Below are 26403 nucleotides of genomic sequence, written 5' to 3'. Positions count from 1 at the left end.
GAACATGAAATCCAAAACAGTTGATTGTCTGTAGATACATTAAGCATTGATACTTCAACTTACCAGGTATTTTTTTATAGAATGGACATGTCCTTTTTCTTAATTCTGCATTAGATGACTCTGGGATTTTCGTGTTGCCTCTCTGTAGCCGGCCACAAGCTGATTTTATGAAGACTTTCTCTTTACTTGAATTGACTGTTTCAGCTTCTGTCTTGTTAATAAGGTGATCTGACCTCTTCTGAAGTGATCCTTCATGTAGTGAATCAGACTTTTTAAGTCTCTTTCTTTGATGCTGTGACCTCTTACTAGAAAATTCCACAGACTGCCAGTTCTCATTTACATTCTTTGCATCAAATTCTAAATCACTTAAAGATTTTTCTGCTTTCCTCTTGCACCGCTGAGACCTCTTTTCATTAGGACTTAAGTTGATCCCTTCCAATGCACTTTCCCCTATTAATTTCTCTTCTTTTATTTTGGGCGGTAGACCAAAATACACACCTATATCCATTTGTTTCATTGTCTTGGTAGAAGGGTGTATTGCATTACACTTAGGGCCAGATGGCAATGTTTTTGAAGACTTAGCAGCAGTAGGTATACTAGAAAATTTCTCTGTATTTAAAACTGCTACTTTACTGTCTACCATATCATCTGACGCCTTTCTGCAGAAACATGCTGAGTTAGTACTGTTCTCAGCACTGAAGTTTTTACTTGAAAATTCTCTAATTTTATTCTGGGTTGGATGGAAAGAAAAACACCCTCCTCCCTGGCTTTCAAAAGGTTTTGACATTGCACTCTTAAGTAACGGAACAGAAATTTGATTGTAAACAGCTGATTCCTCAATTACTTGTTTCTGTTTATTTGATTGAGATGAGGGAAATTCTGGCTCATCAGGTTTTACTTTAGTAGCCTGATAACTAGAAGAAGTAAACCCCCCGGCTAATGCAGGAGGAAACAACAGAAAGTCACCATCAGTATATGCTGGATCATGATATAAAATAATATTCTCATTTTGGAAAATAAGTTGAGACGAAACATTTAGAGTTTTGTATTTATACAATTCTTCATTGTATTTATCTTGAGTTAAGAAGCTATTCACTTTGGGACTACTCTCCTGGTGTATCAATAAGGGACTATGGATTTTTTTAAACAAAGTACAGCTGTTGTCATCTTCGAGGCTGCCATCTCTAGAGCTTTCTGTAAAAAGTAGTTCCCATTGTGAATCATCCAGCTTCTCATCTATATTGTACATTTCTTCGTCACTTTGAAGTGGAGAATAGGAGATTTCACAGTCACTAAAGTCATTTTTTGGCAATGGTAAATTTACGTGTTCTGAGTTGTTTTGGCTGTCTAATTCTTCAGCAAGAGGCAAACCAATTCCTACCAGTTTGTCATTAACACATTGTGCAAATTGTAGAGCTTGTTGGGACGTTTGGATATTTGTTGAAAAGGAAATATTTTTATTTGTTTCAGCTGGAAACTGAGATTTTCTTAGACACTGTGTCACCAAGAAGTGATCAGCTGATACATTTTGTAAGTTCTCAGTTTGTTTCTGATTTGGATAACATCCTTCCTCAAGACTACAAAGAAAGCTTGAATTAGTCTCACTGAAACTACCAGCTGACCCAGGTGATGGACTGCTGAAAGGACCATTACTCGCCCTGCTTTGAGCTAGCAGGAGGTGAGTATATCTCTTGTAATGAGAAGGAATTGTTGAGGTACACAGAAGACCATCAGGACACTCTGAAAATTTTAATAAAGAAAGAAGTATTATAGGATCAAAACACAGACGAAGCTTTAACAGCATTAGCACTATAAATTAACACATAAGTAGAAAGTCATCAGCCCTACTTGAGGCCTTGGGACAATAACTATCTTTATGCAAATCAAAAGCTCAGCATAAAATAACAGTAGTACAGTATGGTTTTGCAAGGTGCTAGTTATTATTTTCAAATCAAATACTCTTAAATTTCTTTTCAAATAATCTTTTCGCAAAAAAATTTTTAAGACTAACACGTTTGTCCCCGCTAAGTAACTCTCACAAATATGAGCTTCAAAATCCATGTATGCTTGCATTACGTATTTCATAATCATGTGCTACAAACTGACACCATCTGTGTCACTATTTGTTGAAAAGGAAATATTTTTATTTGTTTCAGCTGGAAACTGAGATTTTCTTAGACACTGTGTCACCAAGAAGTGATCAGCTGATACATTTTGTAAGTTCTCAGTTTGTTTCTGATTTGGATAACATCCTTCCTCAAGACTACAAAGAAAGCTTGAATTAGTCTCACTGAAACTACCAGCTGACCCAGGTGATGGACTGCTGAAAGGACCATTACTCGCCCTGCTTTGAGCTAGCAGGAGGTGAGTATATCTCTTGTAATGAGAAGGAATTGTTGAGGTACACAGAAGACCATCAGGACACTCTGAAAATTTTAATAAAGAAAGAAGTATTATAGGATCAAAACACAGACGAAGCTTTAACAGCATTAGCACTATAAATTAACACATAAGTAGAAAGTCATCAGCCCTACTTGAGGCCTTGGGACAATAACTATCTTTATGCAAATCAAAAGCTCAGCATAAAATAACAGTAGTACAGTATGGTTTTGCAAGGTGCTAGTTATTATTTTCAAATCAAATACTCTTAAATTTCTTTTCAAATAATCTTTTCGCAAAAAAAATTTTAAGACTAACACGTTTGTCCCCGCTAAGTAACTCTCACAAATATGAGCTTCAAAATCCATGTATGCTTGCATTACGTATTTCATAATCATGTGCTACAAACTGACACCATCTGTGTCACTATTTGTTGAAAAGGAAATATTTTTATTTGTTTCAGCTGGAAACTGAGATTTTCTTAGACACTGTGTCACCAAGAAGTGATCAGCTGATACATTTTGTAAGTTCTCAGTTTGTTTCTGATTTGGATAACATCCTTCCTCAAGACTACAAAGAAAGCTTGAATTAGTCTCACTGAAACTACCAGCTGACCCAGGTGATGGACTGCTGAAAGGACCATTACTCGCCCTGCTTTGAGCTAGCAGGAGGTGAGTATATCTCTTGTAATGAGAAGGAATTGTTGAGGTACACAGAAGACCATCAGGACACTCTGAAAATTTTAATAAAGAAAGAAGTATTATAGGATCAAAACACAGACGAAGCTTTAACAGCATTAGCACTATAAATTAACACATAAGTAGAAAGTCATCAGCCCTACTTGAGGCCTTGGGACAATAACTATCTTTATGCAAATCAAAAGCTCAGCATAAAATAACAGTAGTACAGTATGGTTTTGCAAGGTGCTAGTTATTATTTTCAAATCAAATACTCTTAAATTTCTTTTCAAATAATCTTTTCGCAAAAAAATTTTTAAGACTAACACGTTTGTCCCCGCTAAGTAACTCTCACAAATATGAGCTTCAAAATCCATGTATGCTTGCATTACGTATTTCATAATCATGTGCTACAAACTGACACCATCTGTGTCACTAGTTCACTATTGCTCAGACAATAAAAAATAAAGAAGACTGGTATATCTCTCACACATATGTTTATCTTACCAAGCAACAGATTTATGACAATTGTACCAAATCAGATTTCATTATTTATTTAACATTCTCACTGTATACAATAACAACAATCTTAATTATAGTTGCCCATACCCTGGATAATTTAGATTCTGTTCTAAGATGTGAAATTCAATTTGATAAACTGGTTAATAATAAGGCTTTAATAATCTGAAAACCATTCCCTATCATACCATTATGATGGAGAAACATTCTGTAAACCATCTTGGCATATCCCCTTGTATTTTCATTTCTAGGTTTATAAAAAAAAATGATCTCCCCCCCCCAAAAAAAAAGATGTTACATTAAATTAGAAGACTTCATTGCTTAAAACTTAACTTAAAACCACTTCCTAGAAGTATTTGTTATAGAACAGAGTTGAATTCAAGATGAGTTCATCTGAGATTCTGTACAAAGGAGTTTCGTCAGGAAAAAAGAAAAATCTCTTTGAGGTGGCTTTATCTATAAAATATTTGACCCTGAGGTGGTCACCATGGGACTCCAACTTCCACTTCTGGTATTCAAACCACTTAAAAGCAAATTACTAGCATTTGATGAGGCTACCACTCGCTATACTTGTATAAGAAAGGCTAATGCCAAATTTTAAAAAGAGTTCTTTTGCATCTTCATGCAGAACTTTAAAATGATAACTAGAGGTTAATAATGAAATGTCTTGTGAATCATATTTAACATGAAAGCCATACTGAGTATTATTTTTATTTTACTGAATTTTAATTCTTTGAGATTTAAAAATCTATGTATGGTATATATAACTTTAAAATATACAAATCATCATAAACCATTCTCCGTATACTCCAAGTTGGATTTTCTACATATTAAACATGACATTAATTATATATTTTAAAAGATAAAAACTTAGCATTACTTCAGTTACCAACTGACACATTCTTACTAGAATCTTCATAACCTAAGAGTCCCAGTTCCTCTTTCTGTACATTAGCATGATGAATCCACATAACTATATTTAGAAGACTGGACTATACTCTTAATTCTCTAAAAGTCTGTTTCATAAAAAATAACAAAATGGGCAAGTTGTTTAACTTTTAAGAAGCCACATCTATAAAATGTCAATACCACCTACCTTGTGCGATCGTCGTGACAGTCAAGTCAACAGAGTGAATGTATCTAGGATAGTATGTGCCCAATTAACATTTATGAAAAATAATTGAGATGTTTAGGGACTTTCATGAAACAAAATGCATTTAAACTATTTTTAAGTTTGCAACATTCTTTATAATTATACCATCAACTGTTATCTTTTTATCCTTCTTAAGAGTCAATTAATTACCTTGTTTGCCTCTAGGGTCATTTATACTTAACAGTGTCTCATCTCTCTTGGTTTATTGGTGGCCTTGCTTGTGTCACTGGACTGATATGTCTGGCCTAATATAGGCCTATTTAAAGACCACCATCTTTTTTGTAATCTTACCTGTTTCAGAGACTGATGGAGAATCCAAACACTCAAAAACATGCCATCGAGGTGTTTGACCTAGCAATGAGGAAAAAGGCATCTGGCAATTTGGACAGTAGCCATCATAAACTGTGCGTATCTTCGGAGACACTTGTTTGTTTTTGGGAGTCCTACTCTGCTTTCTTGGAGTGGTCTCCTTGCCTTGGGACGGCTGGATACCATCTCCACAACTAGAATTCTGACTAGAAGCTACAGAAGTCTGATTATCTGATGCTCCAAGGCACATTTCAGGGTCCTTTATCTTCTCTTTTGCTTCCACAGTTCTTTTATTTCTGTTTCGTTTGGACTGTTTCTTTCCATCTGTTGCTTTTCCAACAGGTTTTGGAATATTCTCAGAGCAATTATTTGGATGTATTCGTTTTACTTTCCTTTTGGATTTGTATTCCCAGATGTCTTCTTCCAAAAAAGTATCTTCTGACATGGCAAAAATGATTTCTATCATTCAAGAAGCACTAATCTTTATTACATTGAGAGTCTATTTCTTGTTACAAAATTTTTAAATGGAATTTTTTTGCTGAGAAAAAGCTTAACAAAAACCCCACTAACTTCATGGGAATCGAAAACTCTGGTAATGAATATATTGGCAAACTACAAACCTTATAGGTGAGAACACCTGCTGTTTCATTTATACCACAATAAAATTAAGATAACCTACCCCAGGGGTAGCATCTCAGAAGTTTTCTATTTTGGCTACTATTTCATTCAGATACCTCGGCCTCTTCCATGACTCGATTCAAAAAAATAAGAATCAGTAATACTTTGAAAATTAAGTACTGACAATCTCAGAACAAGCTTCGTAAAATTGTTATAAAGCTCCTATTCTCTTTCAACTGGACAACTGCCCAAATAATTCACAGTCCCTGGACAACTGGCTCAGCAGGTGTTCTGAGCAGTAAAATGGCTACCTCAGTTTCTAATTAACACAGTCACTCCACAATCCAAGTGTGTGCTTCTCAATAAACGTAATTGCTCTTCTCCGTGACTCGTTGATATTCAACAACTTCAGTTTCCTGGGTCAGGCCAACATCTTCCTCCAGCAGCAATGAACAAACACTGCACAATAAACAAAATTCAAATGTGTGAAGTCATGCCTGCACTGAGGCCCCACTCCTAAGTCCAGACACCACAGAGGCGGTCTGCCTGGAGGTGGCCAGCCCTTTCTCCACCAGCCTCAAAACCAAGGTTCACCTGCCCGACGCCTCCCAAGGTCTCTGCCTTCTCTTTGGACACAGGAGACAGCGAGGACAGAGTGGGGTCTTACCCGTCCAGGGCAGGGAGCGAATGAGCTGCTAACACAGCCGCTCCGTAAAAGCAATCACAGCCCTGCCCTGCTAAAGGCAGAAGCCCAGCGCTCGGAGAGCCTCGCATCCGCCCACCTGCCAGCAGCACCCCCAGGGAACAGCTCCAGCTGCGTCCGCTCCCCTCAGCGACCCCCCTCCTCCAGCTCTGCTACAAATCTCTTCTCGCCCGCACTTTCAGCACCTGCAGAGCGATGAAATAATGCATTTGTGTATAAGCCAAAGCCATCGGCCAGTCACCCCCAACTTTAAAAAGCCTTTCCCTTAAGGATATCCCTACTCCTTTACCTTTCTTGCCTTGGCGGGAACTGCTTCCCCCGCCAGTGCTGTGTCGAATCGGCTGGTCCCGGTCTAACAGCCAGGCTTTATACAGGCCGAAAAAAACCCACAAAAAAACCCGTGCCCGTTTTTAAGTCCTACGGATTTATTTTTTTGTTCTAAAACCCATTAATTTCCAAAGTGAAAGGTGGGGGGACAGTACTCTTAGAGCTTCTAGAACGCTAACCCCGAGGCCTTTTCGTGTTGAATCTGGCGTTCTGAATGTCCAGGCTCGGCTGTGGCGAGAAGATACAGAAGGGGCGGGGTGGTTTGGGGCGGTAGTTTAATTCCGTGCCCGGGAATTGCGGCGATTTGTAGTATTTTAGCATTTGAATGCATGCTTACGAAAGAAAAAAGTATCGTTAGTGTGGACTGGGCCTGGTGGAGGGAGTACGGTGAAAGTGACGTTTTGAAACCAAAGGACAGTAAACGCTTCTTCTCTTCCCAAACGAGCCTGCCCCGCGGGCCCGGCGGCCGCCTCTGTACTGTCCGGAGAGAACATGGCGGCCCCCGGAACCCGGAGCTGCAGCCTCTCGGGCCTGCTCCCGGCTCAGACCTCGTTGGAGTACGCCCTGCTCGACGCCGTCACCCAGGAGGAGAAGAATAACCTGGTCTACCAGTATCTGCAGAAGGTGGACGGCTGGGAGCAGGACTTACTAGTGCCCGAGTTCCCGGAAGGTGAGGGGCTGGCTTCGGGGTGGGGACCCCTCCCGGAACCTCCCCTTCCTCAGGGACAGTGCCCTCCCCTGAAGCGGTGGGCGAGGCGGGGGTGGGTCGCTGCACCCGGGCTGGCGCTTTGCCCAACTTCAGCGGCGGCTCTGCAATTCCCAGGTGTCCTCCGGAGGGTGGGGACCTGCATTTTCGTCCCTATATCCCGAGTCCCATCCAGGACTTGGGTTAACTAAGTAGACATTCCATGGATGTTTAGTGGCCCCAGTTGGCAATGACTGAAATGTCGACGCCACCCTGTTCTTTCAGTCTGGTTGCTCAACATGGTCATTGTCCTCATCTTTCATCATCCTAGCTGGCATTTATTGATCACTTATTTAGTGATCACTTATGTGGTACACAGTTCTAAACACCGAAGGGCTATTGTTTATCTTATTTAATCCTCTCTACCCATTGAGGAACTCATTATTAGCCCTATTTTACAGTTGAGGAAACTGAGGCCCTGGGAGGGTAAGTCATTTGCCCAGGGCCTAACAACCAATATCTGCCAGAGTCGGATTATAGAGACCCCAGATTGGCCGGTTTCTTCCTTGTGCCACACTTCGCCGTGAATCCATTGTGGCCCATCTCCACGGTTTGAATCCCGGCTGGCTCTGTACGTTTTGGGAACGTGAGGGAACTGATATGCCCGGCAGTGCTATTTGTGAAGCACATCTTGCTATGATAAATGAAACCCTACTTTACCTTCTTTGGTTGGGACTGTCATTGTGTTGCCTGGTGCTGTTGGCATGTCTCCTGGCATGACACTGAAACCACATGTATAGTTAATTGGTTGGATGTGGCAGGGTTCAGTATCTAACGGGAGGTATATGGGAACCTTACCTCTGACAACAGTCTTGTATGTCTTTTCCAAGCCTTTTGCTTCCACCTTGAAAAGTGCTTATTTTTTTCTATTATTAATCCTATCCTGGATTTGAAAGTTTGTGGAATTCCTACAAAAGAATTGGGTGCATGAGTGCTTATCAAGGAAACTTTAAAAGATTGTATATATATGTGCACATTTTTAAAAAACTTTGTGAGAAGTTAGTTATATAGTATACTGTTATAAAAAAGCAGGTCATCAGCTAGGATTTGGGCCAATGTTTTTATTTTCTAGTCTTGTTTGTATTGACAGTGAGTGTATTTTATTACCATGATATTTGACCTCTGTGACTGGTAAATAATGTTACAAAATATTCAGGCTTTGTATTTGACAACGGGAAATTTTCTGCTGGACCTAATTATTGAGGACAGAATACTAGAGATGAGTTTTTTCTTGGTTTCTTTATCAATAAACTGTAATCAAGAAGTCATAAACATAACGCTATCTCAAAAACAGTATGCTTTGTTCATTTCTTAAACACGTTTATGGGAACCAGAGTGGTATAGTGGATAGATTCAGAGAGACCTGAGATTAAATCCCAAGTGATTCCATTTGTTAGCTGCATGATTTTGAGCAAGTTACTTCTCCAAGCCTACTTTGCTCACTTAGAAAAAGGAATGAGTATTTATTTTTCAAGTTTATTATGTGGATTGGAGTTAATATACCTAAAGTTCTTAGTTCAAAGGAGAGCTCCGTAAGTCTTAGCAGCTTTTAAAATTATATTCACTGTAATTATAATTTTAAAACTTATTATTAAACCTGATAAGCGCCTAACACAACAACTGACATATAATAATACTTTCCCTGCCCCCATCTAAGTCGCTGTTGACTATTTACAGAAAATAAATTTAGAAGACAGATTCATAAGTATTTTGTAATTAGGATGTAAAATATACATTAATTAATTTGAAGTTTTATATGATCACTTGACCTGGTATACAATTAACCTGGTATCCCCTTTATTAAAGTGGATAACTAAGAGTTCACTGTACCCTAAAACCTCACTAGGTTGGATTGGCAGAAATGTTAGTTTCATTTGCAGATTTTTTTAGAATTTTGTTATAATTGAGTAATTCCAGTTACTGTTATTAGTCATTAGCTGTTATTAAGCAATTGTTCCACCCAACTCTGGCTTTCAGTTTCTATAAAATATTTCCAAATATCTGTTTCAATGTATAATTAAATATTGTATGTCAACTGTACTTTCAAAAAGGTATAATTGTTTTAGTAGCTACTTTTATTTTCTTGTATCAAACTCATTATGGTTCCTTTCTTAAATTTGTTGAATGAAGATGCTGTACCTTTACTATTAGTTTAACAAAATCTTCATAGTGCATAATTAAAATTGTAAATCATGGTCAAGTGGTTATAAATTGTGATTTGCAAAAGTACAGATTAATGAGATTTTATTTTTCTTTGTAGGGAAGGGAAAACATTCTTCATCAATATTAATGTTGCTTCCACAAAATCTATAATAGTGTATTTTGCTTAACTTTGACTTTAAAATAATTTGTATTTAAGGTTTCATTCAAATACAAAGCATTTTTGCTCTGTCTTATGAAATTGGCTTATGCATTTTGTATGTTTATCCTTTTAACACTTTTCTCCTGTTTGATATTTAGTCACGTCTTGCTATTCTTAAGGTTGACCTTCATTCTCAATAGCACATTTGTACCTAATTGTGTACTTAGTCCCTCTTAATATTTGATATTTCCTCTTGTTTTTACCTAAATGTGTTGATCTTACTTCTTTCACACACAGACTATTATACTATTTTTCTGAAAGAAATTTAGTAGCTCTTTCTTGCTATATTTGCGGACTACCTCATGATAGCTTCTTTCCAATCTTGTTCCCCTCATCCCCTCCCCGACCCGTCCTCTCCTTAGAAATAACAGTAGTTCACATTTTTAGTGGAAAGTTTTAGATAAATTGTCTTTTCCTTTAATCATGACAATTTTGTGTAAATTTCAGGATTAGAATGGCTGAACACTGAAGAACCTATTTCTGTCTACAAGGATCTATGTGGGAAAGTGGTCATCTTTGATTTCTTCACCTATTGCTGCATAAATTGTATTCACCTATTGCCTGATCTCCATGCCTTAGAACACTCCTACTCTGATAAAGGTATTTGCCCTTTAATTGTTTTTTAATAACAGACTTTCCTGGCAAAGGCACTGGAAGAGTAGCTGATTCGTTTGCCTATAGGAGAGTGAACATTTGATAAGAAGATTTCAGTAATTCTAAAAGTAATAATCTAATTCATGAATTAAGGACTCCATATATGTTTTCATGACTCTTCATGAAAGAGTCAAGCTTAGTGATACTGGTTTGCCTTTTGAAAGAACTAGCATTTAGTATATGGTTTTTCTCTAAGAATAAGGACATAATTTACTTTTTTCATGATCAAGTATTTTTAAAATGTCATTTTATATATCTAGACTTACATATAAATTTCTTCTATGAAAATTGACATGTGACTAATTTTGTAATCTTCTCACTGACATAAAATATTTATAGTTAGGAAATGTGATTAGGCCTCCTTTAATTTCAAATGACATGAGCAACAGTGGAATACAAACTATTATAACAGGTACTTTTTCTTTGATCCTACTGTATGAAAACATGATTTATAAAGGTTAATGTCTTCCAGAGCACCCTAAGAAATCTCTCTTTTATGGTATTGCAAATTCTGAATATGTAAAAGATTATACTTAGTATTTGCTTTAGAAGTTAGAATACTTTTCGGATTTTTTTCCTGTTTACTTCTTTCTAAAGAGAGCATGGGGGTAAATGAAACTAGAGATTTCATTTGATTAGGTTTAAATTAATACATATTCTACTCTTGGAGTGGATAAAAAGGAGAGAGGGTCGCTGATTTTGTGAGAGGAAGGATGAGAATAGAGTATACATGTGACAGCTTTACTTTTTCCTTTCCAATTTGGATGCCTTTAATTTCTTTTTCTTTCCCAATTGCTCTAGCTAGGACTTCCATTTTTGGGTCTGTCTCATACATGTGTACTTTAGGAGTTAAGCCGAGACTTGTGAGTAATCATACGCAGAAATGGGGACTCACCTTCTCTAGCTCTCTTCCCCATTCTTTTCAATTGCCCTGGTTCCTTGGGCCAGAAAGGTAGTGGCATTTCTAACGGAGTTTTAGCCACCTGTATTGCTCTAAAACTGGGACCCATCCTCAGTGCAAAGCCATGAAAGGGGAAGCAAAATAGGAAGCTCACCCTCAAATGGTTTGCTTTTCCAAATGTCTAACAGTCTACCTGCTCTTGTTTACTTTTCTGAGTCCTTCAGCTGTGTGTGTGTGTGTGTGTTTTGGTTTGGAGTTAATAGTTGTAAATGGAAGAAGGATGGGCTGTCAAGGAATTACACCTCCCAGTTTGTGTGGTTTTATTTCTTTGTGCTGGTTTGGTTTTTGGTGGGTGTGTTGGGAAATTCTAATTTACATAGCCATTATTACCTCTACTACTTGGTAGTCAGTATTGAGTCTTTTTCTCTGAATTCAGCCTAACACTTTTTTCCCTTATACTATCTTTTTAACATACTGTATTAAGTAAAAGAAATACATTGTTTTTAGTTTTTCAGTTTTCAGCATTTCTGCTATCTATAATAAGGTGTGTTCTAGAATTACATAATAAGAATTTTAAATAAATCAAAGACCCCATATTATGTAAACATCTTATATTGGTCTGTTAATGTGTAATGTAATTAGGTCAGAAAAATGTAAGAGAGTAACGTGACAGTAAATACCAACAAAAAACAGTCATAGTCACTGTGAATTTCAAAGGGGCTTACGAAGGTGGGAAAACAGTTAACAAAATATCGATATCTCATATAAAAATAGAATGTATTTTTTTAAAGCTTTGTCTGAATAAAGGACACCTGGCATTTTTAATCCTGAAATAGCCACATGAGTTTGACCATATGTGTTTTTATGTAGTTTTCAAGGTTGTCATGAGATTTAAATGTTAATTTTTTTATTCACATGTTTAAATGCAGTTGAAGACACTAATTTAGTTCTGCCTTTCTTTCTTTTTTTAAATCTCTGGTCTGTTTATATTTATTAATGACCCAACGTCTAATGCGTGGATCGTGATACTCAAACTTGAATACTTCATCCTATTTAACTTACAATTGGTTTTCATTTAGATGGTCTTCTGATTGTTGGAGTTCACTCGGCTAAATTTCCAAATGAAAAAGTCCTGGATAACATTAAAAGTGCCGTTCTTCGCTACAATATCACCCACCCTGTGGTTAATGATGCCGATGCCAGTCTTTGGCAAGAACTGGAAGTTTCCTGCTGGCCAACTCTGGTCATACTTGGACCCCGTGGAAACATGTTGTTTTCTTTGATTGGAGAGGGACACAAAGATAAATTGTTTTTGTATATTTCAATAGCTTTAAAGTATTACAAAGACAGAGGACAGATCAGAGATAATAAAATTGGAATAAAACTCTATAAAGATTCTTTGCCACCTTCACCATTGCTGTTTCCTGGCAAAGTAACAGTAGACCATATTTCTAAGAGATTGGTAATAGCAGACACTGGACATCATAGAATTTTGGTCGTCTGGGAGAATGGACAAATTCAGTACAGCATTGGAGGTAAAGTTTGTTTCTAATTATGACATGTAATGTATAGTTTAAGTAACTGTATCAAAATTGAAATATGTGAATACGAACTAATTATAGAAGGGCAATATAAGTTGAATTTTAACTTCATCATGAAATGATGTTACTGTACGGTGTTTCAAGTAATGTCTTCTAACTTCCTCAAAAAACAAAAATACCCACAAAGCCCCATTCAAATCAAAAGGAAGAAATGTTTAAGTTATAATTTTTAAGCATATTTGTATCTTGTTTTTTCAAAAAACTGCCACACTTACTGTATCTTATGAAAGTATTACAGTAAGTCCTCACTTAACGTCATCATAGGTTCTGTGACGTCAAGTGAAATGATGTATAACAAAACAAAATTTTACTGTGGGCTAGGTCACATCAAGATGAGATAAGTAAGTTCCTGTGGCATGTCATGAACATGATAACAAAACAATATTGAATGAAACAATGTTATTTGAGAACCTACTTTATATATACATTTTGGATTTGGGGCATTTTGAATGGAAGTATTGTGTTTCACTTTCTATCAAAGTATAGCCATGTCTTTTTAAAGACCAGAACAATACCCTAGGAACTTGAGACTTGGATTATAAAATAAATAACGTAGGATGTGTACATAATTTTACTTTTCTCTCCTTCCATAAGAACTTAAGCATACTTCTGGATCATTTCCTTTTGTGTGTAGCAAAATGTCAGTATCATTCAAGCATACATCGATTTGTGCCATATCTCCCTGGTCTTAGATCTTAAAAGCACTCTTATTTCCATCTACATAATAAATTTCCATCTACATAATAAATAATAAATTAATAAAATCTTATTTTTAAAATAATTAATAGTGTATCAGTCAGGGAGAAAAGTACTTCATCTCTTTGCGATCCAGCTTTAGTAACACATGCAGCATTAGTACAGAGAGACTCCTGAGTCCTCCATGCTAATAAACGAATCTTAGTCCTAATCCCTGGTGCTATTCTTCATGTGCCAAGATATTACTATTCCCTTAGCTCTTGAATTTTTTGGTTTTTGTTAGTATTTGAGTGTTTTGTTTATTTTGTTTTAGCAACTTCGTGTTTGAATTTATGACATGCAGTTATGAGAATTGTTACTCAAAGAGTATCTGTTGTAGCAGCTTGAATTTAAATGGCTAAAAGAGGTTTTAATAGATTCTGTAAGTTTTAAGATAGTGTAGGTGAGTGTTCTTTTTTGTTGAACAGAGAAACTAGCAGCAAGCTAGCTTTCCCAAACATGTTTTTTAGGAATGCTATCTTGTGACAAATTAATAGTTATTCTACAATTTTTTAAAAGGAATGCTGTGCTCAGATATACTCAAGAAGTACTGGTTAGATGTGGTTTAACAGATTTTTGTTGGTGGTAATTTCACTGGACTTCTCATATCTTTTATTCTGCTAGTTCACCTCATAAATATCCAAGAGGGGATTATAGTACACAGTATCTTCGAATCTGAAGTGGCCACAGTACTTTCCCTTTCTCCCCCTAAGAGAAATCTCATCAACAATGTTATGAATACTAGTAATAATAGTAATAGTAATACGTATATGCCTGACATTATTCTGAGCACTTTACCTGTATTAATTTATTTAGTCCTCACAATGCTATGAGTTAGGTATATTATTAGTTCCGTTATACAGAAGACAAACTGAGACACAAGGAACCTGCCCAGGTCATCAGCGAGGAAGATGTGGAGTTGGGATTGAAACCCAGGCTGTTGGGCTCTTGAGTTTATGCTCCTGCCCACCACACTGTACTACCTCTCTGACTAACATCTTGCGGACAGTGGACTTCTACAAAGCATAGTCTAGAAACACTGCTGTAGAGGCTTGTTCTCTGGTCACCGAAGTAACAATTATAGCTCATTATACTATGTATTCTCCACCCTTGAATCTTCACAGATATGGAAGAGATGTAGGCCATGAGAGTAGAATCATTCTGTCTCTCTTAAAGGGTTTATGAAATATTATAGAACTTTGTGGCAAAGTGAAATAGTAAATATGAAGAATTCTTAACCTAGGGTCCATGGACGATTAAGAAATGCTTGAATGACCTTCAGGATCTAGGCACCCACTGAAATAGTTTGTCACATTTTATGGGCATGTGTATTTTTTTATAAGGAAAGTGTTCATAGTTTTCACCATACAGTTGACCATTGAACGATGCAGGGTTTAGGGTGCCAATCCCCTCTCACGCCGTGCAGTGAAAAATCCACATATAACTTGTGACTCCCCCAAAACTTAACTAATAGCCTACTGTTGACCAATAGCCTTACATAAACAGTTGGTTAGCACATATTTTTATATGTGTTATATACTGTATGCTTACAATAAATTAAACTAGAGAAAAGAAAATGTCATTAAAAAAGTCATAAGGAAAATACATTTACAGTATTTATTGAAAAAAATCTGCATGTGAGAGGACCCACGTAGTTCAAACCTATGTTGTTCAGAGGTCAATGGTATTATCAAATGAGCATATCTTCCAAAATTATTAAATATCATTCACCTAGGTGCTAAAAGATTAAATTTATATTTTATTCTTTGTAGTCTAGGTAATAGGTAATTAGATGCTTTTAAAAGTATTTTCTTCTGATATGTTACTTACTATACTTAAGTGCAAAAGTAGCATTATCCAGAGCCCTATCATTAGTAAAACTTGTTACTCTTGAGAAAAATAGGTATCTTAGGAAGCATTTTAGTGTTCAAGTAGAAACATCATGTTAATTTATATTAAAATCCCAGCATTAAGCACAAATTTTATTTTGGAGGGTTTATTTTGAGATAACTTTTTAAGTGGAAAAATTTTATCTTATGGCTATCTTGTCTTTTAGGACCCAACCCGGGAAGAAAAGATGGAATATTTTCAGAGTCAGCTTTTAATTCACCACAGGGTGTAGCCATAATGAATAATATCATATATGTGGCAGATACTGAAAACCACCTTATAAGAAAGGTAATTTTCCATTTTAAATAAAGTTTTAATACTAATCAGAAAAACTGATATTTGCTTGCTACATATTTAAAGTGAGAGGGTAATGCGTAAATGCTTCGAATCATCCTTAGTTGGCTGTCTTCATAGGTACTTGTTTTAGTTTTATTCTTAGGTATCTTGTTTTTCTGTGTATCATCCTATAGTTGTCAAGGAAGACAAACCCATCAATCAAGTCCTTTTTTGTGTGTGTGTGCTTTGTTTCAAAATCGTGACTAAATCACCCAAAGCTCCTCATTTGGAGGTATTTTCCTAACTGCTATTTACGAAGTGATTTGTTTATTCAGATTCTTTGCCAGTTTTTAAATTGAGTTATTTGTGTTTTTTTAAATTAATTGAGTTGTAAGAGTTCTTTACATATCCTAGATACAAATCCTTTACCAGATACATGATTGTCAGAAACTTTCTCACATTCTGTGGGTTGTCTTTTCAATTTCTTAATCATGTCTTTGCACAGAAGTTTTAAATTTTGATGATTCCCAATTTATTGTTTTTTTTCTTTCATTGCCTATGTTTTTGCTGTCATATGTAAGAATCCATTTTCAAATACAAAGCCACAAAACTTTACTCCTATTTTTCTTAAGATTTTTATAGTTATGGCCCTTAGAGTTAGGCCTTCAATCCATTTTCAGTTGATTTTTGTGTGTGGTGTGAGGTAGGGATCCAACTTCATTCTTTTGCATGTGACTGTCCCATTATTCCAGAACCATTTATTGAAGAGACTGTTCTTTCTCCATTGAATAATTTTGGCAACTTTGTAGAAAATCTTATTCATACATGTATGGTTTTATTTTTGGACTTTCAAGTCTATTCCATTGATCGATACCACACTGTTTTGATTACTATAACTTTTAATAAGTTTTGAAATCAGTAAATATGAATATTCCCATTTTCTTCTTCTTTAACATTGTTTTGGCTGTTCTGGGTCCCTTACAATTTCATATGAATTTTAGGATCAGCTTCTCCATTCCTGCAAAACTTCTGTTTGTTTCTCGTATAATTATGTTGTCTGTAAAAAACAAATGCTAGTTTTATATCTTCCCTTCTTATTCTCTTCTATTATATTGCTAGACAGAACCTCAGTTGCTTTTAAGCATTAGTAGTGATAGGGAATACATGTAAATTTTCTCCCAAAAGTTTAATAGTTTCTGTAACTTTGAGGAAAAAATATTTATTAAGAAACTTGCTTTATATTCCTAGGTACTAAGAATTATTTTATTATATAATTTTATGAAGTACATTTTCTACATTTATTGAAATGTGTAAGTTTTTTGCCCTTAGTATGATGATGTGATGAATTAGTAGATTTTCTTTTTCTTTTCTTTTTTTTATGTAAAACCATCTTTTTATTCTTGGGATAAACCTTAACTAATGATGAGTTGTTTTAAAAGTAAAGTTGGATTTGGTTATCCAAAATTATATTTAATATTTAAAAATTCATGTTCATAAATTAAATGGCTCTGTATTTTCTTGCACTGTTCTCCCTGATTTTGGAATCAAGGTCACACTAAATTCATCAAATGAGCTGGTTCATTTTCATTTCTTTTTTACTTTGGGAATAATTTGTCTGACATTGGAATTAATGGTTTTTGAACATTCATTCAAATGCCCCTGTAATATTACCTGGGCCTGGGGCTTTTTACAAGATGAATTCTTTGATTATTATATCAGTTTCAGTGATACATTTTTAAATCCAGATTATTTCAAGGGCCTATCCCTACCTGCCTATTGCATTTTTGCAGATTGAGTTCAGTAAAAATATAAAAGGTTACACTGATAATACTCTTTACAATTTTAAGAGATTATAGAGCAGTCACTAGAAATAATGCAAGAGGATATCACTAAAATAAATCAATGTAATTCACTGTAGTAACAGAATAAAAGATGATAACCATACGATTGTTTTACTGTATTCAGAAAAACATTTGAAAATGTTTAATACCTATTCATGATAAAATTGGTAAACTTGAAAAGGAAAGGAACATTGTGAATATGATAAAGGGCCTATAGCTACCCTTAATACAAGATTTTGAACGCTTTTCCTCCAAATTTGGGAACAAGGAAAAGATCCCCACTCTCACCATGCCTACACTGGAAGTACTAGCCATTGTAATAAGGCGACAAAGAGCAATGAAAGGCATACAGGCTGAAGAGGAAGAAGTATCTTCGTTTGCCAATGTCATGTGCATAGAAAACTCGAAGAAGTCTATGAAAAAGCTACTTCAACTAATAAGAGAATTTAGGATGGTTGCGGAATACAAAGTCAGTATAAAAAGACCAACTACATTTTTATATACTAGTCACAGTCAATTGGAAAGTGAAATTTTAATTTTCTGTTTATAGTAGCAACCAAAAACATAAAATACTTGGAATAAATTTAACAAAATATGTACAAGACCTGTATGCTTTAAACCATAAAATGTTGCTGAGAGAAATTAATCCAGTATTGGATTGGAAGGCTCAGATGTCAGTTCTCTCCAAATAGATTAACAGATCCAGTGCAATCCCAGCAAAAATTCCATCAGGCTTTTTTTGTAGATACTGACAAGTGGGTTCTAAAATTTACATGGAAATGCAAAACAAAGGATTCATTATATCTAAAATAATCTTGAAAAAGAACAAAGTTAAAAGACTGATTTCAAGATTTACTATAATGTTAAGCCCAATCAAGACTGTGTGATACTTTCATAAGGATAGAATCTAGATCAACAAGAAAGAGTGGAGCACCCCGAAGAAACCTCAGATCTATACAGTTATTTGATTTTCAAAAAAAGCATCAAAACAGTCAAGGGGAAAAGGCAAGTCATTTCAGCAAATTGTGCTTGAACAGCTAGATTCTTCTATAGGAAAAAAAGAAACATGGCCCATACCTCACACCTAGTACACATCAATTCAAGATGCATCACAGACCTAAATGCAAATGCTGAAACCATAAAGCCTTTAGATGAAAACGTCTTTGTGACTTGCAAGCGGGCAGATTTCTAAAGACAGGACACAGAAACGTAATAACAAAAGAGAAAAATGATAAATTCAGATTTATCAAAATTTAAAACTTCTCATTAAAATTTATTGTTAAAAAAATGAAAAGCCACAGGCTGTCAGAAAATAGTCACAAAAATTCATAAAACTGAAAAATGAGAACACAGCCCAGTAAAAAATGGGTCAAAGATTTGAACAGACATTTTTCAAAGAAGACGAAAGAATGAGCACAAGTACACAAAAAAGTGATCATCATGAGTTTAAAAGGAATTGTAAGTTATGCGTAAAACCACAATGAAATACCACTGTACATCCACCATAATGATTAAAATTTGCGTGGTGACAGAACACTATAGGTTGTCAAGGACATGGAGCAATTGGAACAATGGTTGGTGGGAATGTAAAATGGCGGACAGCTGGAGAAAACCTGCTGGCAGCTTTTTTAATCAAACTAATCATATACCTATGCTTTAACAAGGCAGTTATATTCTTATATATGTACCCAAGAGGAGTGAAAATATATTCACAAAAAGCTTATACAAGAATATGGATAACAACTCTTATTTAAAGGCCTCACACTGGAAAGAGCACAGGTGTCCATCAGTAGGAAAATGTATGCATGAACTGTAGTATATTCCTGTGCTAGAATACTGCTCAGCAATAAAAAGGAACAGCTGCTGATACATGAATAAATCTCAGAAACATGTTAAATGAAAGAAGCCTCACACAAAAGAGTCCATACTGTATGATTCCATTTATCTGAAGTCCTATAAGAGATACAACTAACCTATGACTGGAAAAAATAATAATACTGTTTGCCTCTGGGGGCGGGAATGACTGGAAAGAGGCACGAGGGAACTTTTCTGGAGTGAAGGTAACATTTATATCTTTATGTAAGTTGGGGCTACTCAGGTTTATGCATTTATGAGAATTCATCAAATTATACACTTAAGATTTGTGCATTTCATTGTAAGTTTTGCCTTAATAAAGGAACAAGGAACTCGCAGAAAATACAGAACTCTAGGTGATGATAAGCACGCTGAGATATTTAAGAACAGTGTACTAAGGTTTATGATTTACTTTGAAATGCATCAAAAATACAAATGGATCGAGGGATTGATAGCTGGATAAAATGTGATAAAGCAAATAAGTGAAATGTTGATAGTAGGTGGTGGGTGTATGGGTATATGCTGCAAAATTCTTTGAACATTTCTGTATGTTTGAAAATTTTCGTGGTAAAATGTTGGGGGAAGGGTCTCAGGAGATGAAACCAGAGCGTCTTTTTTTCAGTGGAATGCGTTAGTTTTTCAGTTTATGCAGTAGAGGCAGTATAGCATAGCAGAGCTAGAACTGCCTGTGTTCAAATCCCGTATCCTGGACTTATTAGCCATGGGATCTTGGGAATGTTACATAATTGTCTGTGTCTCGGTTTCCTCTAAAATAATGAAAAACACAATCATAGGGTTATTATGAGGATGAATGGATGGATGGATGACTCCTAGATCAGTGCCTAGCATACATTGAGCTCTATAGTGTCAGTAATTGAAATATATACATTTAATTTTAAACACGCATTTTTCTAGATTTTCCTTTCAAATTTCAAATTTCATTTTTTAAATATTTTATAGTTAAGATGAGATCAACACCAGTTCTGGTAGAGGCATGCTGGGGGTGGGGGGAGCAAGAGGAAATTTGGGAAATGGATGGGTGAGGAAATGAAAAGGACTGAGTTTTGTGTTTTTGAATAACAAGGTCACCCTATATTGGGTTAGTGGGGTTTTTTTTAATGCTTTTTTTTTTTTTCCAAAAAGAGTATTTGTGTTGCAAATGCTTTCTATGTGTTCTATTGAAAATCTTCATGTACCAAAAGAAAAAAAAGAACATGTATTGTATAAAATATGTATTAATTTCTATAGATTGACCTAGAAGCTGAGATGGTGAGCACCGTAGCGGGCATTGGAATTCAAGGTACAGATAAAGAAGGTGGAGCTAAAGGAGAACAACAGCCTATTAGTTCCCCTTGGGATGTAGTTTTTGGAAGATCAGGTATGTAAACTTTTAATATTAAATATAAGTAAGCTTTGCTTAATAAATGTAAGATTTAAAAAATACTCTGGGGACATTCATTTAGATTAATTATTGCTAGTTATTTTATACTTTTATACTTGTGGCTAGGATTTGTTAATTGTGTACGAGCAAAGCCAGCAGTAATATGTACAAGACAGAGTATTTATTATTATATATAACATCACACATATTTTATACACACAATAAGGTATATATTACTGTAAACTAATGTTCAGGAATTTCATCTTAGTTGCAACTTTCAATTAATATAGTTCTGAATATTCTTAAGTTGGAAGGATTATAGTTTCAGAACTTCAAAAGATTATGAACGATACCGTTTAACAATGTCCTTTTCATTCTCATTTGAAAAAGAAATTAAAAGTGACAACTGCTTTTTTTAGATTATTAAAATTTGTATGGAAATATGATCGCTTCTTTTGAGCAATTAAAAGAATTTACTGAATTATGTAGATAGTGATAATGAATAAGATTTACATTATCTTTACAATCTTTATTACCTGTGTTAATTAATTATAAGATAATCCAGGAGCATAAGTATACTTATTTTTTATTGGCCCTCAGTGATGCTAAGATGGTTATCTACATGTCTAAAACTAGACTAATGCAAAAGTAAGTTAGTAGAATATACTGAAAATGGACTTTGGGACTAACTGGTTTGTACGGTCTTAAAATACAGAGGGTGCCAAAAAAATGGATACATATTTTAAGAAAGGAAAACTGTATTTAAATTGTAATGATCAATATATACCAATAACAAAAGATGAATACAAGTCATATTTGACTTTTGCAATTACAAGAGGTCCTCAAAGTGGTTATCATCAGCGTCCAGACACTTCTGATTATGGCAAGCTACTGCTTGAGCAACGTTGACCAAAGTGTCCACTTGTATACATTTTTTTTGGCACCCTTGGAATTTATTGAGCGAATAAGCACCAGTTTAGTTGAATGGCTTTACATCTGAGACAATATTCTATGATGAGGCCAATTTGCTTAACAATTCAAAGGCCTTAATTTTTTCATTACGATTAACTTTTTATAAAGTTTTTAATATTCATAAAATAACTGAATGAACTTCTGGTACTATCGGTAGTTAATCTATGTAACTTAGGTATTTTGTGTAAATTATTTCTGAGATTTTCATTTTTGGAATTCTGTATCTTAATTATCATGAGTGGTTTTAGTAGCTCATACTGGGGAAGGAGTTGGAAAGGTAGAGAGAGCCGTACGTCCCAGGTGCAATCAGTAGGGGAATATATGTAGAGAATTTAAAAACAGTAGTAAAACCAACAACAACTCAGTCTTCTTTTTATCACCATGCATCAGCAATTTTAAATCTTTTCAGGGTTAAAAATACTTATCCCCACTAGGACTTACCACTCCTGCCTCCCTGCCTTTGGTACACTACTGAACTATTTCAACATAAATCTTATAGATCGAAAAATACTCTGAAACATCTATCAGTAAAATAGTGAAAGTGAAGGAGAATTGTTACTTTGGTATGCTGTTACCCTCCCTCCAGGGAAAAAAGAATGTCTGCCCTTAGTATGTAAGCCCCTAATGATTTATAGCTAATAGTCCATATAGTATTCAGTTATTGATTTTTACATTTTGCAACTTACGTCCTGTATTTACCGTCAGTAATTGCCACAATAATGCTTCATAAAAAAATCATCCCCAAACTCATATAAACCTACGCCTTTATTTCTCACTCATATATAGAGTTGAGGTTCTGCTGATCAAGGCTGAGCTTGGGCTTGGTTCCAAGGTGTTTCTTGGGTGCAGATCTGCTTCATTTGTTTCTCACCCTCCTTGGACCAGCACCATCTCAGGCATATTCTTTTGGCAAAAGGCAGGAGCACAGAGAGTAAGCCCAGTTACACATATTTTAAGCCTTTGTTTGGGTCATATTTGCTTACCTACTATTATTAAAGCAAGTCACATGACTAAGCTCAAAGTTGTGGAGCAGGCGAGGCACTGCCCTTACAGTGAGGCCGTAGCAAGGGTGTGGATGTGTGCTGTTACTACAGAGGAGTCAAGAACTGAGACCAGTCATTCAATGTGTCACATGCATCAGAATTTACATTGCTTATATACAGGATGTTCTTTCCTGGTTGCTTTACTAAGTTGGGTTTATTTAATGGCTAAGGAGTGCTTAAATATTTTTCTAGGTTGAAAGTTTTTCAGTCATACTTTATGGCGTGGAATTTCTACTTGTCTGTCTCTTATTGATAATGCATCCAGATTGCTTTCCAAGAAATTCTTGGCTCTATTGACAAGTACTCCTTCAGCTTCCAACTGGAGTGACGTGCTGTCTGAAGCTTGTGTCATTATTAAGCTCAGTTTTGAGTAAAGGAAGTAAGTCCTACCTTACTTAGCTCAACAGATCATTATAAGCATGTGACTCTGCGTTTAAACAGCTTAAAATAGCTTCACTTTGGGTACTTGGCAAAAGGAGTAATCTTGAATGTACGTAAGTGCAACACCCTTCAAGATGCTGGCTAAGAGAAAGTGGCTTTCAAGCACTGTATGAAGGACCTGTAATAACCATGACTGCTCTACCTAAGAGTTTTTAACCTTGTGTTGTATACCCAAGGCGTTCATGGTTAGGCTTTATGAGGTACTTAAACATCCCAGAAATTCCATTTAAAATTTGGGGAAATGGGTCAGATTCTCTTCAGAGTTGCAAAGTGGTATGTTAACCCAAAACATTTTAAGAGCCACTTCTTTAAATTAGTCTAAAATCTAATCCTGGATTAATGTACATTGTCAGAGTGTGGAGAAATTGGGTCAGAGAATATTTGCTCTCCTTACAATTATTTTTACTAAACTATGTTTTGGCAACATGTCATTCATTAAAAAATGCATCAGTGCATAAGCATCACATTCATTTATATTTATATGTTTGTGCATGTGTTTCATAGTATGTATTTCATCAAAACACAGCCCTATGAGACTTGTTCCTGTTTTTACCGTAGGATTTGCTGGTAGTTTCAATTATTACCTTTTAAATAACCTCTCGGTATTATAGGTAGTTACACTTTTTCCTAAATATCCAACTTTTTTTTAAGTTCCTAGGAAATTTGAATATCATAACTGATTGTGTTTGCATTGTTGTATTGATTGCTAGGAAACTGAGAGGCAAATTTATCTTTAGCAAAGGTTAATAGAAACATGGCATTTGGTTTTTAATACTAGTATGGTTGCATCTCTTTTCTTCCCTTTTTACCTATTGCTTCAATTTTCTTATTTAAACGTATTTATTTTATTAGGGTTTATTTCTTTGTAAGCTACCTGAATCCTTTATGTAATAAAAGTAGAAGTAAATAAGTGTAGTAGAATCCTTTACTGAAGTAATTGGCTATGATAATCTATTAGAAAAAAAATCTATTGTCTGCCAGTCATAAAACTAAAAAGGTTTATTTAAAGAACTATAAATGTACAATTTTTAGCCAATATTTTGATCTAGGACCACACTTAATTCAACAACAATTTGACTTAGCTTCTTGCCTTTATTGAGTCTCTCCAAAATATTCAACTTTGTTTTCATAGAAACAACTTCCTTTTGCATTCATACTGAATTGGTTCAGATAAATTCAAATTACATAATTGTACAACTGGTTTAAACAGATGTGGGTTTAAACGCAACTTGAAGAGGATTGTGGCTGAGAAAATTTGTTCATGTAAACACTTAAGTTTTTCAATACTTTAAGAATTTTATAGACAGTCTGAAATTCTACCATAGTTAGGAATTTGAGAATGGATGAATTTATCAGGAGGAAAACATGAGGAACAGATTAGGTATTATATCTTTATATATTAGGCTGTTCTACAGTGCAAATAATGAAGCATAGCTACACCTAGCTGCATGGGCAAGTATCAGAAGGAGTCTATTGTGTGAGAAAAAAACAAGATACATAAGACCTACAGTATGATTTCTTTTATAGAAAGTTCAATAGCAAGACTATATATATTGAGAGATCCATCCAGACATAGTAGCATGAAAAAATAAGAGAAGACTGTAAAAAATTTTAGACTGGTGGCTCCTTCTGGAAAGAGGGGGAGGAATGGTCATAGAGGGATGCACGAGGTGTTCTAATGTTTTCTTTCTAGAGCTAGGTGGTATGCATGTGGATGTTTAGTTATTATTTAAACTTTATAATGTATCCATTCATATGCATATTTAATTAAAAAGTAAACCTTAAAAAAAGCAAAATAGGTAAAGATAATTAAAAATAACAAGGACAAATACACAGTTAAATATACCCTACCAAGAAGCCCGGTTAATAAACAACTTATTTCAAGAAGAGAGTAAGGAAAGAGACTTGAAATACCTCTGATTATTTTAAACATACATGTAACATGTAAATATGTGTGTGTAGGTATTTTAAATAGTGTCTGAATACTTAACCTAATTATGGCATTACAGAGATAAAAGCATAAAAATAATGAACAGAAAGTGATTTTTAAAAAATGATTGTTTCATCTTTGTTCATTTTTGATTATCACTCTATGGTCAAAACTACATAATGCACTAAAAATAATTACTGTAATAAATTCATTTTTTCAGCAGAAACTGTCATGTTTCTAAAATTCATGACTTAACTCATGCCAGACAATAATCTGAGAGATTTTTTTATCATAAAGTTTAAAACCCCTGCTAGTCTCTAAGTAGACTTTACCTAATTTAGAATCATTTATGGAAAGGATAATGTACCCGAATCCCATTAACCTTCCTTGGTCCTTTAATCAGTATTTTCTCTAGATAGAAGTTTAGCTGTTCTTATACAACCTTTAATGACTGAAATCCAACTATTTAGTATGCTAGTCTTATAATCTGCAGTGTTGGTACTTATGTTCTTAGATAATATGCTTCTCAGAGTTCCATTAATATCCTATAAAATGCCATAAAAAATTTATCCTATGCCACTGAGTTTCCAAAATGTACCATTTTTTTTTTACTGTGCTTCAAATAAATAGATAAAATAGTCATACTTAAAATAATATTTATCCTTTAAAAATAATCATACAATGCGGAGTTTTTTGAAGAATAAATTTTATGCAGTGTGACTAGTGTGTTTTTATTTTGTTAAAAACAGTTGTATTTTTATGTCTAAAATTTGAGAGATGATTATACTATCTTACCACACTGACTTGATATTTATAAGACTTTTGTTTTTTTTGGTCAGGTTAATGTGGTATTATTTATAGAAAGTAACATTCATTCTTATTAGGTATAAGTTCTATGAATTTTGACAAACATATGCAGTCTTATAACCATTTCTATAATCAAGATATAGAATATTTTCATCATCCCAAAAAATTCTCTCATGACCTTTTGTTGAGTCTCCCTCCCACCACCTCCACCACCCACTCCAGCCACTGACAACAATGTATTTCTTATTCCTCAGTATAGTCTTTTACCGTGTTTCCCCAAAATAA

General features: G+C 35.0%; 2 protein-coding genes across 2 annotated transcripts in view; one reads left to right on the top strand and one right to left on the bottom strand.

Annotated features, from left to right (window-relative positions):
- DCLRE1A (DNA cross-link repair 1A) overlaps positions 1-26403 on the bottom strand; it is a 56477-nt gene that overhangs the window by 14676 nt on the left and 15398 nt on the right. Inside the window, exons 3-4 of the mRNA XM_033131392.1 lie at positions 5020-6114; positions 64-1740 (exon numbers count right to left, since the gene is read on the bottom strand). Coding sequence (XP_032987283.1) covers positions 64-1740; positions 5020-5503 — 2161 coding nt within the window. The 5' untranslated portion in view covers positions 5504-6114. The remainder of the gene's footprint in view (positions 1-63; positions 1741-5019; positions 6115-26403) is intronic.
- NHLRC2 (NHL repeat containing 2) overlaps positions 6683-26403 on the top strand; it is a 44383-nt gene continuing 24662 nt past the window's right edge. Inside the window, exons 1-5 of the mRNA XM_033131391.1 lie at positions 6683-7355; positions 10240-10392; positions 12427-12882; positions 15740-15861; positions 20793-20922. Of these exons, the coding sequence (XP_032987282.1) occupies positions 7178-7355; positions 10240-10392; positions 12427-12882; positions 15740-15861; positions 20793-20922 (1039 nt within the window). The 5' untranslated portion in view covers positions 6683-7177. The remainder of the gene's footprint in view (positions 7356-10239; positions 10393-12426; positions 12883-15739; positions 15862-20792; positions 20923-26403) is intronic.

This window comes from Rhinolophus ferrumequinum, chromosome 16 (genome assembly GCF_004115265.2).
Source record: "Rhinolophus ferrumequinum isolate MPI-CBG mRhiFer1 chromosome 16, mRhiFer1_v1.p, whole genome shotgun sequence".
Classification (NCBI taxonomy): domain Eukaryota; kingdom Metazoa; phylum Chordata; class Mammalia; order Chiroptera; family Rhinolophidae; genus Rhinolophus; species Rhinolophus ferrumequinum.
The sequence above is the reverse complement of the archived record's forward strand: the minus strand, read 5'-3'. Positions and strand labels throughout refer to the sequence as shown.